A 16,146-nucleotide genomic window follows, 5' to 3' on the forward strand; every position below is an offset into this window, starting at 1 on the left:
TTTCTGTTTCACTTGATGTTTTTCTTTTTTATTCTGTATGGTAGTTGAATTGATTTTATCCGTTGTTTCATTTATAACATGCACAAAATTAATATTCCCAGATCTGCAAGCACCTTGATTGTATTAACTAAATTTGACAAGCCTGTAATAGGAGTTTGCTTAAATTAACTTGTTGGATGAAGTTGATGCTTACAGCTTTATTTTTTCAGTTATTTGTGCATGCAACTTATAAATAGTTTTCTGTAATATTTTTTCTCTGCTTGTGACATTTAGAGAAAGTAAACATAAAGGGAAGAGGAAGTGAAAATGAGCATAGCCAGAACAAGATAGTCTTTGTGTGTTGACAGAACCGTGGATTACTGTTTTTCTAAGCAAGATGAAGCTGTACCAGAGTAATGGTACCTACACAGAACTGCAGTGCTTTCAGATTTGTGTCTTAGGTTATACCCAGCTGCTTTTCTTGAAGGATGGTTATACTGTTCTGAAGAGCATTTTGTTGGGGTTTTTTTCCCCTAAACTTTGGAGCTAACTGCGCAAATATGACTCCTTGTTCATAGAGAAACTTGATTTGGGATACTTAATTGGCAGCCTTTCTCCACTTCCTTCCTGTTGCCATAGGAATGCTGAATAGTTTCATATTAGCATATTCTCTCTAAAATCCAAACAGTGATGTGGCAGAAGAACAAAGTAAAGATCCTAGAACCATGAAGACATCTGTCAATAATCCACTAAAAAGAGGAGTGTCTTTGACTCGGAGCCACAGTGTTGGAGGTCCACTGCAAAACATTGATCTTTCCCAGAGACCGTCTCATGGCATTTCAACAGTTAGTCTTCCAAATAGTTTGCAAGAAGTTGTGGTAAGTCGAGAAGCTGCACATTCAGTTGACAGCAAAATATTGAATGCAATGAACTTACAATGAATAATGTTCTACTACTAGCATTCTTGTCTATTTGGAGAAATGGGAATGGCCAAGCATATTTTCATATTCTTATGACAAAAAAACCCAAAATCTTGGTTCATTAAATCTAAAGTTGCTTTTTCAGTACATTGTACAAACGATGCTACTTGATTTGAAATGTTCTCTCTAGCAGAATGAAGCTAATCTTTGTCTTTCTAGTACTGGAATTTTGTTTTAAAAATAACCCAACTTCTACAACAGACTAAACAAAATAATGCAAACAACATACTGTTGCAAGAGTAAAAGTTTGTTCCTTTTCCACACATTTACTTACTCTTCTATATTCTAGGTTTACCTGTTCAGTGGGTGGATAGGTAAAGCAAGAGGGAGTACTGAGACTGTTACATTATTCTGGCATGTGAAACAAAGTGTTTCTGCACTCTCCTTGTGCTTTTTATTGGCAAGAAGCTGTCTTTAACATGAACTCACGATTCTGTTCCACAGCTAATGTAATTACTGACATTCTTCTGCAATCTCTATTGCCACTGGCTTAGTACCAACTTAGCCTGAAACTGCACAATCAGGAAAAAGTTATAACAAATTAGCATTTTCTTTTTTTCACGTCATAGAGCATTGTGATTGTTCTTTAGAGTTAAGAAACACCTCAGCAGTCAAAACTGCTAATGGTATTAAAGTTATTGTGTGTTCAGTACTTCCAGAGGCTTCTTCCAAATATCAAAAGAAAATGGGAGTTTTCAGGGCAAGTAATCCTGAAGAATATTTCTGGAAGAAAAACCTTTAATTTTGTAACAATAATTTTGTAAACAATTATTTTGTTTGTGTTGTTTTGTCTTTAGGATCCTTTAATAAAAAGACCTAACCCTCTACCTGTATCTGTACCCTACTTGAGCCCTTTGGTACTGCGTAAGGAGCTTGAATCACTGTTGGAAAATGAAGGAGAGCAAGTAATTCATACATCCAAATTCATCAATCAACACCCCATAATTTTCTGGAACCTAGTTTGGTATTTCCGACGGTTGGATCTCCCCAGCAACTTACCTGGACTCATTCTAACATCTGAACATTGTAATGATGGAGTCCAGGTAAGTGGCCATTAGAACTGCAGATATTAGAGTAAACTAAATGTGAGAGTTTGGTTCAAAAAAAGTTGGTAAGTCATCTCTGAGTAGCTTGGGTCTAGATTCCTGCTTTTTATAATACAAGTAGATAGGTTTGTTTTCTGCAAGGAATCTTGAAGGAATATGAGTGAAAACAGTAATCAAATTCTAGTCAAGCTGTTCTGCTTTAAGGAGCCAGAGAGTAAGATTCATTAAAGAGAAGGCTGATACATAGAAGGAGACATAGTGTGGGTTACATACTTCATTATAATAAACCTTTCAAGTTTCATTATTGTATGAATGGAACAAAAGAATGTAGATTGGATGCTATCTTTTGAGTATTTTGCTTTTCCCATTTTAAGGAGCAGATATTTTTCTGATACCTGTATGATTTTTTTTGTGTAAATACCAAATTCAATAGGTAATTGTATATGGACACACAAAAGTAATATTTTTCTATCTACCTGTATGCACTTTAATCTTAACATTCTCTCCTTCTGTTTAAGAAAAAAACCCACGTAGAACCAAGAACAATTTTCCCAGAATTGTAGTTGAAGACCAATATTAATGAAATCTAAAGCATGATGGGAAAATACAGTGCATTAGCAAGCAAAAACACAAGACAGGGCATAGTATCCTGTCATTACTAGTTTAGATTGACACACTAGTGGTAATTTTTTCTGGCCCACTAATTCTTATCGTATTAGTGATTCCAGAAGCACTTAATTTTATAAAATAATAATGGAACTACTGTTTTGAGTGCCATATATTTTTAATGGAAATGGATGGTTGATATTTGTATGCAAATACTTTTTTTTTTTCTGTTTGTTGGGAAGACCAACACACAGACATACATACCAAATCTTAATCAGGTGAGAAAACGCAAAGATATAGCATGATAAGTAGTACAAATCAAGTAATGTGTTTGGTGCATGAAAAATATTTTTGGATATATAATAATAATTTTTTTTTTCAGATATCTGTAGAAAGCAGAATGCTCTTCATACATTAGGCTAAACTAGAAAGGGCAATTAAATGTTGCAGTACTTGTGACTTTGCTCTGGTTGAATGCAGTTTCCGCTAGAAGACAAGAACTATTGCTGTTTGTTGGATTCAAGATAAATAAACATTTTTTGTTTGTTTTCAAAATGAGTAAAATAGCAGATAAGAAGACTGTACTGATGTTTTTAAAACTTTTTCTCTTTCCTCATGTTTTTAGCTTCCTTTGACATCACTTGCTCAAGATAGCAAGCTAGTATACATCCATCTTCTGTGGGACAATATCAACCTCCACCAAGAGCCAGGGGAGCCTCTGTATATATCTTGGAGAAATCTCAGTAAGTAAAACAAATGTTACAGAAAGCAGAGGGAGCAGAGGCTATGGAAAGAAGCAGGGTTTTAGTGTCTGAAGTGTACGTGGCCCGTCAAGTTGGAAAACCTTTTTAGTGTGTGAAGCATCTGCAATCCCTTAGGTACTTAACATAGTCTTGGTGTCAAATTATTTTTGAAAATGTCTTACTCATCTGTGTGAAAAGGTATGTTATCTGTTCTTTATACTTCATATACTTATAAACAGGGTGGGAGGATTTGCTCTAGACGAGTTGCTAAATAGGCTTCACCTGATTTGAATGTTTCACTTCATTATCTGGTTATATTCTATGCAGGCATGAAAAGAAGACTGTTTTACAATTAAGTATCTTGTGTTTCTATAGATGAATGGAAGGTCACAAGACCCATTAATGTGTACATTGAGCAGCCTACTTGACTGTCAAAAAGCGAGATCCAATAAAGCCTTTGTCTACCATAACTTGATTTGTCAGGAAGGAAAAACAGGCAGACTACTTATGAGAAATTTGAGGTTTCGTTACTTCTGATCAGCAAACACCCTTTGTTCACTGGAACTTCTCAGTCTGTGTTTTAACTTTTAAGAACTGTGCTAAAAACTATGTAGCATGCTAATTCTGGTTTTAAGGAAGAAAAAAAGGGGTTGTTTAAAAGTGTCCTAAAATAAACAAACTGATCAGAAAACTACAGTCAAGAGCACGGTATAAGATATGTTTCTGTCAGCTTCTACAAAAGCGTATTGATTTGTGCATAATACATTAAAAACATCCCCAAAGTATTCAGGCATGAATGACGATGCATAAATATGTGTTTTTATGTCAATAAAGGTGCAAAAGTCCTGTTTTACGTGTGGAAGAAAAGTAGTAGTGTTGTAGATAAGGCTCTACAGCGGTGTCAGAAAGTATTTGGAAAACAGGAAATTACATTTGTAAACCATCATATATGACAATTTTATGAAAACCTTAGGCTGGCGTGATTATGATTGCTAGCCTTGGTCTACATTTTATTTATACACCATGTGCTTGCTGCCTGATCTGTAGCCTTATTTTTTTGTCAGTAAATTGACATAATATTCCCTCATGAGTCACTGTTTTCCAAAGAATAATAGTTCAGTGTTATTCTGGAAGTGGCAATGTAAGGAACAAATCATAATGGTAAATATGTTGATAATTTTCTTTCCTGTTTAACACAATAGTGCATTATTTATTTTAATATGGAGCCCAAAGTTATTAATGAATTGTAGGTGGCTTTTAGAAGGGCTTTGATGCAAAAAAGTTTATTCGATAAGAAATTTAATAGTCTTTTATTTCTTTTCCTTTGTGTAAAAATAACCTTCTTGGAGTGAACTTAGTTTTTGAAACTTAACTACGTCAATAAACCTGAGCTAACAAACCATCACAGGCAGCATCTGATGCTGGCTACTCTTCAGTCTCATATTTCTCTGTCATGTGGGAGCTCTTGCACATGGATACTTGATGCATCCTGTCGATTTCATGGTGGAGTAAAGACAAAGGCAAAGCCTTTCCATTGTAACAAATCAAAGTGAAGAAAAAAAACCCCAAACTTCACTGTTTTAATAATCAATACTGTTGCACTTGCCAGATTCTACTGAGAAGAGAGCTTCCACTGTGCCAGAAGATCAGCAGGCAACAAACACTTTGTTGGAGAACATCAAACTGAGTATTCAACACAATAATGTTGAGAAACCAATCAACCTCCTTCTACACAAAGTTAAGCCAGATGTGAAACGGCAGAGGTAAAGGGGTAATCTCATCTTACTTTGTCCCCACTCAAAGTTAAATGAGATCAGACTGTATACACTTCATAATAACTCCATAAGAACCTCTTGCAAATATTCAGTTTCGTTTGTGTCCACCAAACACAGTGTATATTTGTTTATGCCCAGGTTTCCAAACAGATGTATAGTTCATCCAAATCAAATGGATAAGGTCATTAACAAATTAATAAGAAAAATGCAGATATTGACTATGCAGACTTTGGTATTGCTCCAGATTTAGCAAATTGACAAATACAAGTGTGCAGCATACTATTGCTGTCTGAAATATTCTCCAAACTACCTAGTTATACCTATTAAAATTCCACCAACCTGGAGTACTGGCTAAGAAACGTGGATACAGGATGATCCACGAACAAAGGGAGACATGTAAATAACACTTCTGTGGTATATTTTGCTATCTATGCTAAAATTCAAAGAGGGCTTCATACAAAAGTACAGCCTCTGAAGTAAATTACAGCAGATAAAAGATGTGTTTGAAGTCTAACATGCTATGTCATCTTTGTTTCTGTGATTTGTAGTTACTGAAAAGAAACAAGAACTAATTTGCCTTGAGAAGAATCTTTGTGAGTTCCACAAGGAAAAAAAAAAATCTAATTGTTTAGTAATATCTAGTTCTGAGAGAGATCATGATGTTCTGAAACAAAAAACAGAGTAGGAGTGATCTGAAATAAGCCTGTTCACTGTACTTCACCCTCAGGCAGGAATGAGTTAATAAAGAAGTGTTCCTTAATTTCATATTTCTTGTTTTTCTGGAGTTTTTATGGCATGTTTGACACATGGATTTTTTTTTAATAGAAAATGTAACTGCTGAGATTTGGTGATAACTCCATGTGTTAAGGAGAAATATTTATAAGAAATGAGAGGCATGAGGAAACCTGAAGCTAGTAATCATGTAGATTTCTTCACAAGCAAGATTAACAGAACAGTTGCAGAAAGTGCACTCCAAGAGGTGTTAGATGCCCCACCCCTGGAAACATTCCAGGCCAGGCTGGACGGTGCTCTGAGCAACCTGATCTAGTTGAAGATGTCCCTGATCATTGCAGGGAGTTGGACTAGATGACCTTTGAAGGTCCCTTCCATCCTACACTCTTCTATGATTCCACAGACTTTTTAAATGTAGGGTAGTTGTTGCTTTCATTGATTTGCCCTTCAAAATATTTCCTAGGAGTTTTTACAGAGAAATTCTTTTCCTGTCGCTGGTGTCTCTTGGAAGAGAGAACATTGATATTGGTAAGTAAAATATACTGTGAAATGCATAGTGCCAGCATGTGAAATACATGAATACTTTATATGAAAACTAGTGTAAATCAACTTTTCAACCATGTGTTTCTAGTTAACTTTTCAGTCGCTGTGTTTTAGTGAAAAGTACTGTTCTTTCACTCTTCAAGTAGGTGTTGCTTTTATGAAAATGTAATTTAGATGGGGCCATTAATTTTGACTTTGAAACCAGTAATCAGTTATTGTCAACAAAGTTTATTAGCTTGAAGATTTAATTTCTTATGTCTGAAAACTTGTTATCAGTCTTGTCCATCATTCTCCAACCAACATATTAGAACTATGTCATCTAGCCACCTGATTGCCCACCCTTTCCTGATGTCCTCTACCCTGCGTTCTATTTGGTACTCTGCAAGCTGAGGGACTCCCTTATGGGTTGTCACAGGGGAAATACCCTGGGAACAGGCAAACCGTGCTGTGATAGAAGTAATGGGCATCCACTGTGATGCGTTGCGATGCTCCAGCGTGAAGATGCTTTTCCGTTTCTCTGAGAGGATGCATTTTGGGGAAAAAAAAAAAATCAGCTTTTGTTAAGTTAATTATTTTATTATTATGTAAAAATCACCAGAAGTATTTTATAGGAACAGTAGAGCGCACTGTACAAGGTTTCTTAAATAACCTCAACTGTGCTTTTTCTATTTCAGAGGTCTTTGATAGCGAATACAGACTTGCACATGAAAGGCTACCAAAGGACGTTCTTGAAAAGATGGAGAAAATAGATGCTCCACCAAGCAGCAGGGTTGAGTGTTGTAGGAAGTGCTTTGGAGCACCTTTAATATAAAAATGAGGAAAACACACGCTAAACTTCAGTGAGACAAATGTAGAGCTAAACAAACCAGGAGCATGGCGATATATACACTTTGAATTCCAAAAGATGATAATTGAGCAATTTGTCAAAGCAATTTCATTGTGCTACAACATATATTCTTGTCTTTCATTTCATGACACAGGGTGTGAAGTATGTTAAAGTGTTTTAAAACTGTATTAATAAGGTGAGTTGGTTTCAGTGATTGATCTGTTTGGGTTTTTTTTTCCCTGTATATACTTCTCCTTTTCCTTCTTCAGATTTTTCCCCAAAATATCAAGTTGTTCAATAAGGTGATGATTAAACAACAGCCTATATTTGGTGACTTTCTTGAGGGCCACCAATATTTGCATATTTAATGAAATAGCTTTCCTGCCACAGAATACTAGATTCTTCACTACTTCTTTAAAATGACCTTTACCTAAAGAGGGATCTGTGTATTGGTGTGCAGTATGTATGTATGAATGTAAATATTTGAGTCCTTACATTGGAAGCTGCAATGCAGTTGCGGTTGTCAGATTATAGTACCTAAAATCGCTGCCCTTCTCCTTACCTTACTCTCAATCAGTATTCTAAATTATCTTGGGCTGACCTTTCATAATGTTTATCTATAGCTGTAAAAACCAGAAACTTACACTCCGTTTTCCTGTATTCTGTATCTGACAAATTAAAGAAGCTATGAACGTACTGCCGCTTTCTCCAAAAGCATGATAGGCTTCTACACTAAGCAGCTCGGAAATAGATGGCTTTCTAAAAATTAGACAGGAAGCTTAAATGGTGTTGAGATATGTACAACATTTGTCAAACAGATCCTTTCTGAAAAGTTATTCTTTATACTGTATTTATGTATGTATGCTTAAAGAAGTGTCTTTTCTTTAAATTCTTTATCATCCTCTTCCATGGTTTCATGCTAGCCTGTGGGTTAATTATTTTGCACTGATAGTCCAAATTCTATATTTCATTTAAAATGTATTTATAAATGTGGTCTTCAAGGTGTATATTCGCACAAATGAAGTGCTTGAGTGTATGATCTGAAAAGATGAATCCATCTTTTTTTATTCCTTCTAGTAGATAAGACACTTCCTCACCTCACGTATCTAATTGACTATGGTAGTCATAGTCTTGGCAAGAAGAACCTGGATACTTTGTTTATGTGACGTAACAAATATAAGATTTATTCCAGGCTTTCTGCTGAAATTTAATGGTGTGGCTTTTCTGATGGAGTTATTCCTAGAGAAAAAGAGAGTAAGATTTGTAGCATATTACCAAGGAGCATAGCTAAAACTATAATCACATTTGAGTATGAATGTATTTACTTCATACTACTCTCTTTCTTATGGACTTTCATTCTTGAAAATGATGAGGGATGAAGATCTGTCTGGAACAGCCTCTACATGAAACAACAAAACCAACTTTTGTTTTTTCATGGGGCTAAAACAAAGGATTTGCACTATTTGTGACAAAATGCATTATAGACTGTTTTCTTGTATTTTGTCTGAAAGTGCTGATTCTGAGAATATGGGGATATTGCCTGGACAGATTATCTCCTGATGAAAATATTGTGCTTTCTCAACAATGAAAAGCACGAAAGCACACACTAACTTTTTTTTTTTTTTTTAAATTCTTTATTCTTTGGGTTTATGCATGGTTGCTTGCCAATATCTGATCTACATCACAGTGGAAGAGTAGAGTTTGATTATTTGTCTTTTCCTTTCTTCTCCTATTTCATAATTTACATGCGCAGTTCCATCCTTTTAAAGTAAAAGTCTCTCTGAAGCATTTGTCCAAGCAACTTAATACTTCTGCAAATCAAAATGGCAAATTCTCCTGTATAATTCTATACTGTTCTTCAACATACAGCTATTCAAAAACATTTTTGAGTATTAAATGAACAAACCATATGATTATGCAATGCACCTTGAAAGGAATCAAGTTTTAGTTATCCTTAAATTCTCCCAGCTCATTAAATTCCAAAGAAAATCTGTCTAGTGACTGCTGTTTTAGGTAATTAGTGACATCGATATTGTTTTTAAACCATTGTAAATAATAATATTATTATAAACTAAATTATGTAAGCAGATCACCTTCATTTCAAAACAATCTTTGTATCTGTTGCTAAAAATACAGGTTAATCAGGCATTAGTATTGTAGAAAAAGCCAAGGCATATTGTGTCCCAGCATCTAGTGCTAAATGTTAGACTTTCTCTGGGTATATACACGGAGCATAAAAACCCTTAAAGCCTGAGGGCAAGGGACAGCTGCATGATTTCAGGTTGTTCTTGCAGAAGATTAAACTTGCTTTGATTTGTTCCTGCATATTGGCATTTCTGCACACTACAAATTAACTTCTATTCGTGTTTTATGTACCTGGATTTCAGAGTGGTAGAAGTCCTGCCTGTAACTACTTGAAAGCTCGAATCTGCCTCTTGAAATTATTTAATATAGAATGACAAAAGTAAGAACATACTCTTTTTTTTTTTTTTTTTTTTTGATGTCTAGCTTTTAATAGCTAACCAATCAGCTTATTCTGGAATGAAATCCATAGCTCAAATGAAAAGGGAGATCTCTGAAAGTGATTTGTTTATTAAGTTTTCATCTAAGGAGATGCTTTTTTTTGGGGAGGAAAAAAAAATCACAAAAATTTGAAAGGTATTAAGAACTGTGTTTTGTTTGTTTGCTTCTAGTTGTTTTCTCTCCTTTCAAATCCATTATGGTACTTCCTTTTCTTCCTTTGACGTTTAGGTCTCCTATAAACAGGTAGAGACTGCAGGTTTTCCTACACAAACTTTCTGAGGTGTAGGCTTCCCAAATTTGGATGCTGAAAAAACTGTAAGCGTGCATAAGAAAAGGGCATGGCATATAATAGGTTATTTAGCATGGCTCAGTACTCATATGGTTGAAGATCTGGCCAAAAATCAGCAGGGAAAAGTCTTCAGACGTTTTTTGTGAGTGCACTTTTGCCTTTCTAAAATTGGGCAGTAAAGGCATGTTAAGTTTTTACCAGCATGTTAGTAATAGCATGAACTTGGGCTAAATAGGAATGACTTAGTTACCTACAAATGCTTCTAATCTGTTTGACGCCCCAGTCCTAGTAATCTGAATTTATCTGAACCCATAACACAGGAATGAGCTGGACAAAGTGTTGCTAAGGAAGGGTGTGGATAAGCTTGATCTTGGTTCTGTTTTGCTCTCACTGTAAACAGAAAAAGCAGAATTTTGCTCACTTGCAAAACTCTTGCCTCCAAATACTCTTTCTAGTCTGGCATGTAGCTCAACAACCAGTGTTCAGGAGGAGATGGCTCTTCTGTGTGTATTTTGGAATCCTCAAAGAAAATGGTTGCAGGTCAGTAATAACTTCAAAACCTGCAATGTGTGCACAAAGTGAGGGTGTAAACAGGATTACCTATGTGGATACAAACTGTCAATGAGTATGAGGCAAGCCAAAGAACTTAGAAAGTTTGTGTTGGAATAATAATTATCACAGGGAAGTTTCCCTGAGTTGTTGCCCTAAGGATGTTGAACTGCAGTAAGTTGTGCTGAGAAGACACCGTCTTGCACCTTTCACCCAGCTATGGAACAGTTACATATAGCTTGTGTGCTTATATCAAAATAGCTGATTTTTGTACAATTAAAACAACAACTGGTGTCCTAAAGGTTTTAAATCAGGATTCTTATGTGACAAAGTTTTTCTTTATACATTATAAATATATTCTGGCACATTACCAAGACCTAGCAACTTTCAAAACCCCGTAGATATAGGAGGCTGATGTGGCTGCAGTATTGGCACCATAATAGGTATCAGCTTTTACAGGTTACTAGAAGCATCTGTATGTTACTTACATCCTGTCATCACATTTTATATAACTCAAGTTTAAACAGTACAATTTTAATGCAAAATATTTTATTTAGTATATATATTTCAAACTAAATCCATTTGTTTTGCAAGTAACTTAGTCTTGTTCCTAGTGGAATTTCACATTGGTTAAGCTCAAGCTACATTGCACTTGTGAATGAGTAATTTTATTCCATTCTAACTGTGAATTAATGGCTTTTTGTTTTGCTGCAGCTAGAAGAATATACCTTTCATTGAATAACTGCAACATAGGGGATATTTTCAAAATGTATATTAAATTAGATCATAGAAATTATATTTTTAAAACAAATTGTTAAAATGTAAGTAACTTGAAGAATCCACTCAGTAGTTTTCTTTTTTAAAAATTATTAATTCAACAATTATTTCAATGCAGTAACTTTACTTCATTAAATGGTATGCAGGTCATCTTATTCACATAACTGTACAGTTTAAAGAAGGGGTTTTTTTCTTTTAACTAATAGAAACCTTAAGGTGCCTTCTGTATATCAGCTTTTAATTATGGACCTTTTTGAAAAAAAGAAGCAAACACCCTTGTAACTTTAAAGTCTTGAGACTGAATGGTTGAATCGGACTCTGGTTCTATATTCTACTGTGCTGTATATTGTGATGCATACGAGAGAAATGGATGGGGTTTTTGTTTGTTCTTTCAGTCTGCATCAATCAATGGTGCAAATAAAAGGGATTGTTTGCTGTTTTTAGAAGCACATTAAGCTCCCTTTAGGAGCTTAAAATAAACTGTGTTGTAATGAGGATAAAAGGATTTAGTGTGAATAAATTATGAATTTATTAAGTGAGCTGGGAAGTTTTCTTTAATGCAATAAAATTTGCACTGGTGTAGAGACTGTTTTGAACTGTCAAAAAATGGCATCCATTTACTGTGCTTTGATTAACAAGTGTTTCTCTGTAATGTTGTTGTACATTTGACAAATGTTTCTTGAGTTTAAAAGGGCACTCTGCATATTCTGAATTCTGTATAGATATCTTAGACTAAGAAACGATTTTTAATGTATTTCCCAAAATAAAATATGTACACATCCTCTGTAAAATTTCACTTGTTCAGCTTTTTTGCCATTGAAACTTACATGCTTGACAGAATTTAACCTTAAAAGCAAATTTAGCCTGTAGTTGAGCAAAAGCAGAGACTTTTGACTGCATTTTTTGGAAATTGTTTCATAGTACCTCAGTGACTCCTGAATGGTGGGAAAGAGCAGGAGCAGTTGCAGTGTGGGGAGAGGAAAATATGAGATTCACTTGTGGAGATTTGGTTCATGAGAGAGGGCGGCTCTGTGGCACCTTAAGCAAGCCATGGGGACTAGCGGAGGTAAGAAGAACTGAAAAACAGGCTGAGGGAGGCAGGATCTATGAAGATGCTGTTTGCAGGCAAGTCTTGGACCCTGGCTTCCTAATGATGGAGCTGCTGCTCTCTGCTGACCTGGAAAAGCATCGTGGATCAGTGAGTAGGAACACGTTGGTGGCTCTCTTTGATGAAACGCTTCCTGGGAGTTCTGGTTTCTCAGTGGCTTTGTAATGAGGGCACAGAGTGATGCTTTCAGGGATACATCCTAGCTTGCAAGAGCTAGGTGGACCTCCTGCCGCACAGCATGCAGGCTTACATGGTTTCCACATTTGTTTGTTTGTTAAATGGGATGGTGAGGGGAGGAGTGAGCAGTAGAGACTGCCAGTTACTGTCAAGTGCCTTCACAACTGAGTATCTTTCAAACTCCCTCATGTTTGGCAGTCAGTTCATTAATCAGTTAGTAAAAAAAAAAAAAAAAAAAAAGTACCAGACCCTAAAGACCTTTCTCTCTGAAGAAACTGATACACATAGAACAAACTGCTAGCTTGTAGAGAAGATTCATAATAAACTCATATTTCAGGCCTTTTTTTAGGTACAGAGCTCCAGAACACTTTGTCTTTTGGACCTTTCTTTTATAATCTTGTTACAATCAGAATGACTTGATTGTTTAACTCTGCTTTTGTCCCTGCTGTGTTTTTAAGAATGCTGCCCTCTGAAAATATTACACTGCCTTTCTAATATGCTGCCTTTAATGTGGCCTGTTGTGAGGGGAGGCTGGAGGTAGGTGGGGTGTAACAGGCAGGAACAGAAGCTTGCATTTGAGGAATCCTCAAAGAAGCATGTTTGAAGATGTAGGGAGGAGGGAACTGCTGTCTTCTGTGCAAAAATCGGGAAACTTGAGGGAGTGTGATAGTAGAAGGTGATAGCAGAAGGAGCTTGATTAAGGAAGCCCTGATCCCTCATGTGTCTAGGGCTACCATCAGAATATTCCTTAGTGATAGTTCTCCCCAGCTCTGTAAAGACAAACTTCTTCTGTCTCTGAGGAGGAGTAAAGGAAGAGTCACTAATTTGCCAAGCTGGAGAAAATCTGATGGGGTCTGAAAGGAAACACAGAAGTCCTGCCTCTAGGTAGGAATAACCTCATGCAGCAGCACAGGCTGCCTGGGGAGCAGCTGGACAGGAAAAGGCCTAGGGTTCCTGGTGGACATCAACCTAACCATGAGTGAGCAGGCTGCCCTTAACATCAAAGCAAGCCACCAGTGTCCTGGGGTGAATGAGGCAGAGCATTTACCAAGTAGGTGGAGGGGAGCAATCTTTCCCCTCTAGTCAGTGCTGGGGAGACGTGTCTGGGTGCCGTGTCCAAATCAGGACTCACTAGTACAAGGGAGACTTGGACATCCTGGAATGACTCCAGTGAAGGGCCACAAAGGTCATGAAGGACATGGAGCATCTGTCACACAAGGGGAGGCTGACAGAGCTGGCATTGCTCAGCCTGGAAAAAGCTGGTGGGTTGGGGAAGAAGTAATCCATGTGTCTAAATACCTGATGGGGGAGTGGGGAGTAGACAAGACAAAGACTCTTCTCAGTGTTGCCCTGTGCTGGAAGAGGCAATGGACACACACTTGAACTACAGCAAAATTCACTTAAATAACTCTGAGGGTGGTCAAGCACTGGAACAGGTTCCCTGGAAGGTTGTAGCAGCTCTGCTGCCTTGGAAGGGATTTGCACTTCCAGGGTTGCCTACCAGTCAATATGGGGTTTTTTTGGTTGGTTGTTTTTTTACACCGAGGACAATCAATCACAGGAACCTTCCCAAGTATATGGTAGATTCCGCTCTAGTGGGAGCTTTTAAAATAAGACTGGACAGCATGCTAGATAATCTCATCTAGGCTTTCTTGTCAACAGTTAGACCAGATGATCTTTCAAGGTCCTTTCCAACCTGGGCTGTTCTGTGATTCTGTCATGGTATGCCTGACTTGTATTTACAAAGCCAGGACTGGAGAAGGGAGCAGCAGAGGAACCACAAGGGAAGATTCAAGGAAACAAGTCATGGAAAACAGTGCAGGGAAGCTTTTCGTCATTAAGGATCAGGGCAAGGGACAAGGCCACACATTGACAGCTTCACAAAAATAACCAACACCTCACCCACTTTTTTCACCCATTAGTACAGAATATTAGTTGCACTGCTTCTGAGAAAGACTTATTAGCAGCATATAGAGTAGGACATCTGTGTAAGGACAGAGACTTTTTCCAGGCCCCACTAATCTCAGTGTTTGGTGACCTTGACTGGAGTGCCTCTTAATCACATGCAAGTAGGTGTTACTAGGATCCAAAAGAGGAGGCTAGAGAGTGTTGAGAAATTATGTGTTGCTCTTCCACAGATTAAAGTTCTCAGCATTGTGAATTTAGTGAGTGCTAATCTCATACTTAAAGATGAGACCCCCTTTTTGCTTCATCGTGCCTGTTCATGCTGCCTTTACAGTAAACATTTGTAATGTGTGTATGGAAGCTGTTTCTTTAGTAAGCAGGTTGTCATATGAAGCATAATTGACAGCTAGATGATATACAGATTGATCCATGTTTTCTCCATAACAGTTTTTTGCAGCTGGGAGACTAACATTGTTATAGATGTATTTGTGAAAGTTAACACTTTGCCTTTGCTGATTATGTAGTTATCATTTCAAAATAGTCCATTTTTCTTCCACCTCAACTGTTGCACTGTGAAGGACAGCACAGATGGAAACCTGAGTAACTGTTTTGGCCAGTTTTCTTGGTCTGAGGCTTCTACTGCACACATGTGCTTCACAGCAAATTCTGCCCTTGTCAGAGATCAGTATCCATCGCAATACAACTCTAAAAGTTCAAGGATGGCAATTTTTTCCTTCTGTGTCCATAATCTACTGCCAACAATTCATGTTTTCCAGTTTTCTACAGTCCATATTCCACATTCAATGTATTCAAAAATTGCTTCTAGACAGTCTGGTGGGCACCTGACTTAAAAGAGCCTTGCTGTGCACACAGGAAGGGGAAAAAAAAAAAAAAAAAGCAGCTTTGTAACTTCTAAGGTTGTGATAAAGCCTAATAATGGAAATACAAGCACCTACCTCAACAAAAACTAAGGTGAATCTTATTACTATTTTAAGAATTCAGACAACTTCTTTAGTCACAGACTCTTTTATCATTTAACAAGTATTCTTAAGTCAGAGCAGTAATCCCATCACCCTTACCTAGTATGAGATCTGCACAAAGTGCAGTCTGAATACATGAAGGCTACTGTGAAGGTTTTTATCCTCAAGTGAAAACTACCAAGTCAATCTTTTTAATGGCTGGCTTACACTCAGTATTCAGTACTAATTTTAAGAGCAGAATGCTGAAGTACTTTCAGATCATGGAACATCTTGAGTTGGAAGGGAGCCACGAGAATCATGAAGTCCAACTTCCTGCTTATTGCAACACTTCCTAAAACTAAATCACATGACTAAGAGCATCATCCAGCTGCTCCTTGAACTCTGGACTAGTTTGGTGCCATGACCACTTCCCTTGGGAGCCTGTTAACAGTGACTGACTTAACTGCACTTAATTCTGCAAAGAGTCACCCAAAGGCTTTACCTTTTACCAGTCTTAGTATCAAAAGTAAAGTGACACAATTCCTTATCTAGAAACACTATTCTACACAAGACTCAAACCAAAAACCAACCACTGATCAGTACCAAGTGACTTACTACCCACAGCTCCT

At 36.9% G+C, this 16,146-nt stretch overlaps 1 protein-coding gene across 1 annotated transcript in view; it reads left to right on the forward strand.

Annotated features, from left to right (window-relative positions):
* Positions 1-12,149, forward strand: part of DENND4C (DENN domain containing 4C) — a 75,741-nt gene extending 63,592 nt beyond the window's left edge. Inside the window, exons 28-33 of the mRNA XM_065657686.1 lie at positions 668-857; positions 1,757-2,002; positions 3,237-3,354; positions 4,964-5,117; positions 6,325-6,389; positions 7,079-12,149. Coding sequence (XP_065513758.1) covers positions 668-857; positions 1,757-2,002; positions 3,237-3,354; positions 4,964-5,117; positions 6,325-6,389; positions 7,079-7,215 — 910 coding nt within the window. The 3' untranslated portion in view covers positions 7,216-12,149. The remainder of the gene's footprint in view (positions 1-667; positions 858-1,756; positions 2,003-3,236; positions 3,355-4,963; positions 5,118-6,324; positions 6,390-7,078) is intronic.
* Positions 12,150-16,146: the final 3,997 nt, after the last annotated feature.

The sequence above is a fragment of the Caloenas nicobarica genome, chromosome Z (genome assembly GCF_036013445.1).
Source record: "Caloenas nicobarica isolate bCalNic1 chromosome Z, bCalNic1.hap1, whole genome shotgun sequence".
Lineage (NCBI taxonomy): Eukaryota > Metazoa > Chordata > Aves > Columbiformes > Columbidae > Caloenas > Caloenas nicobarica.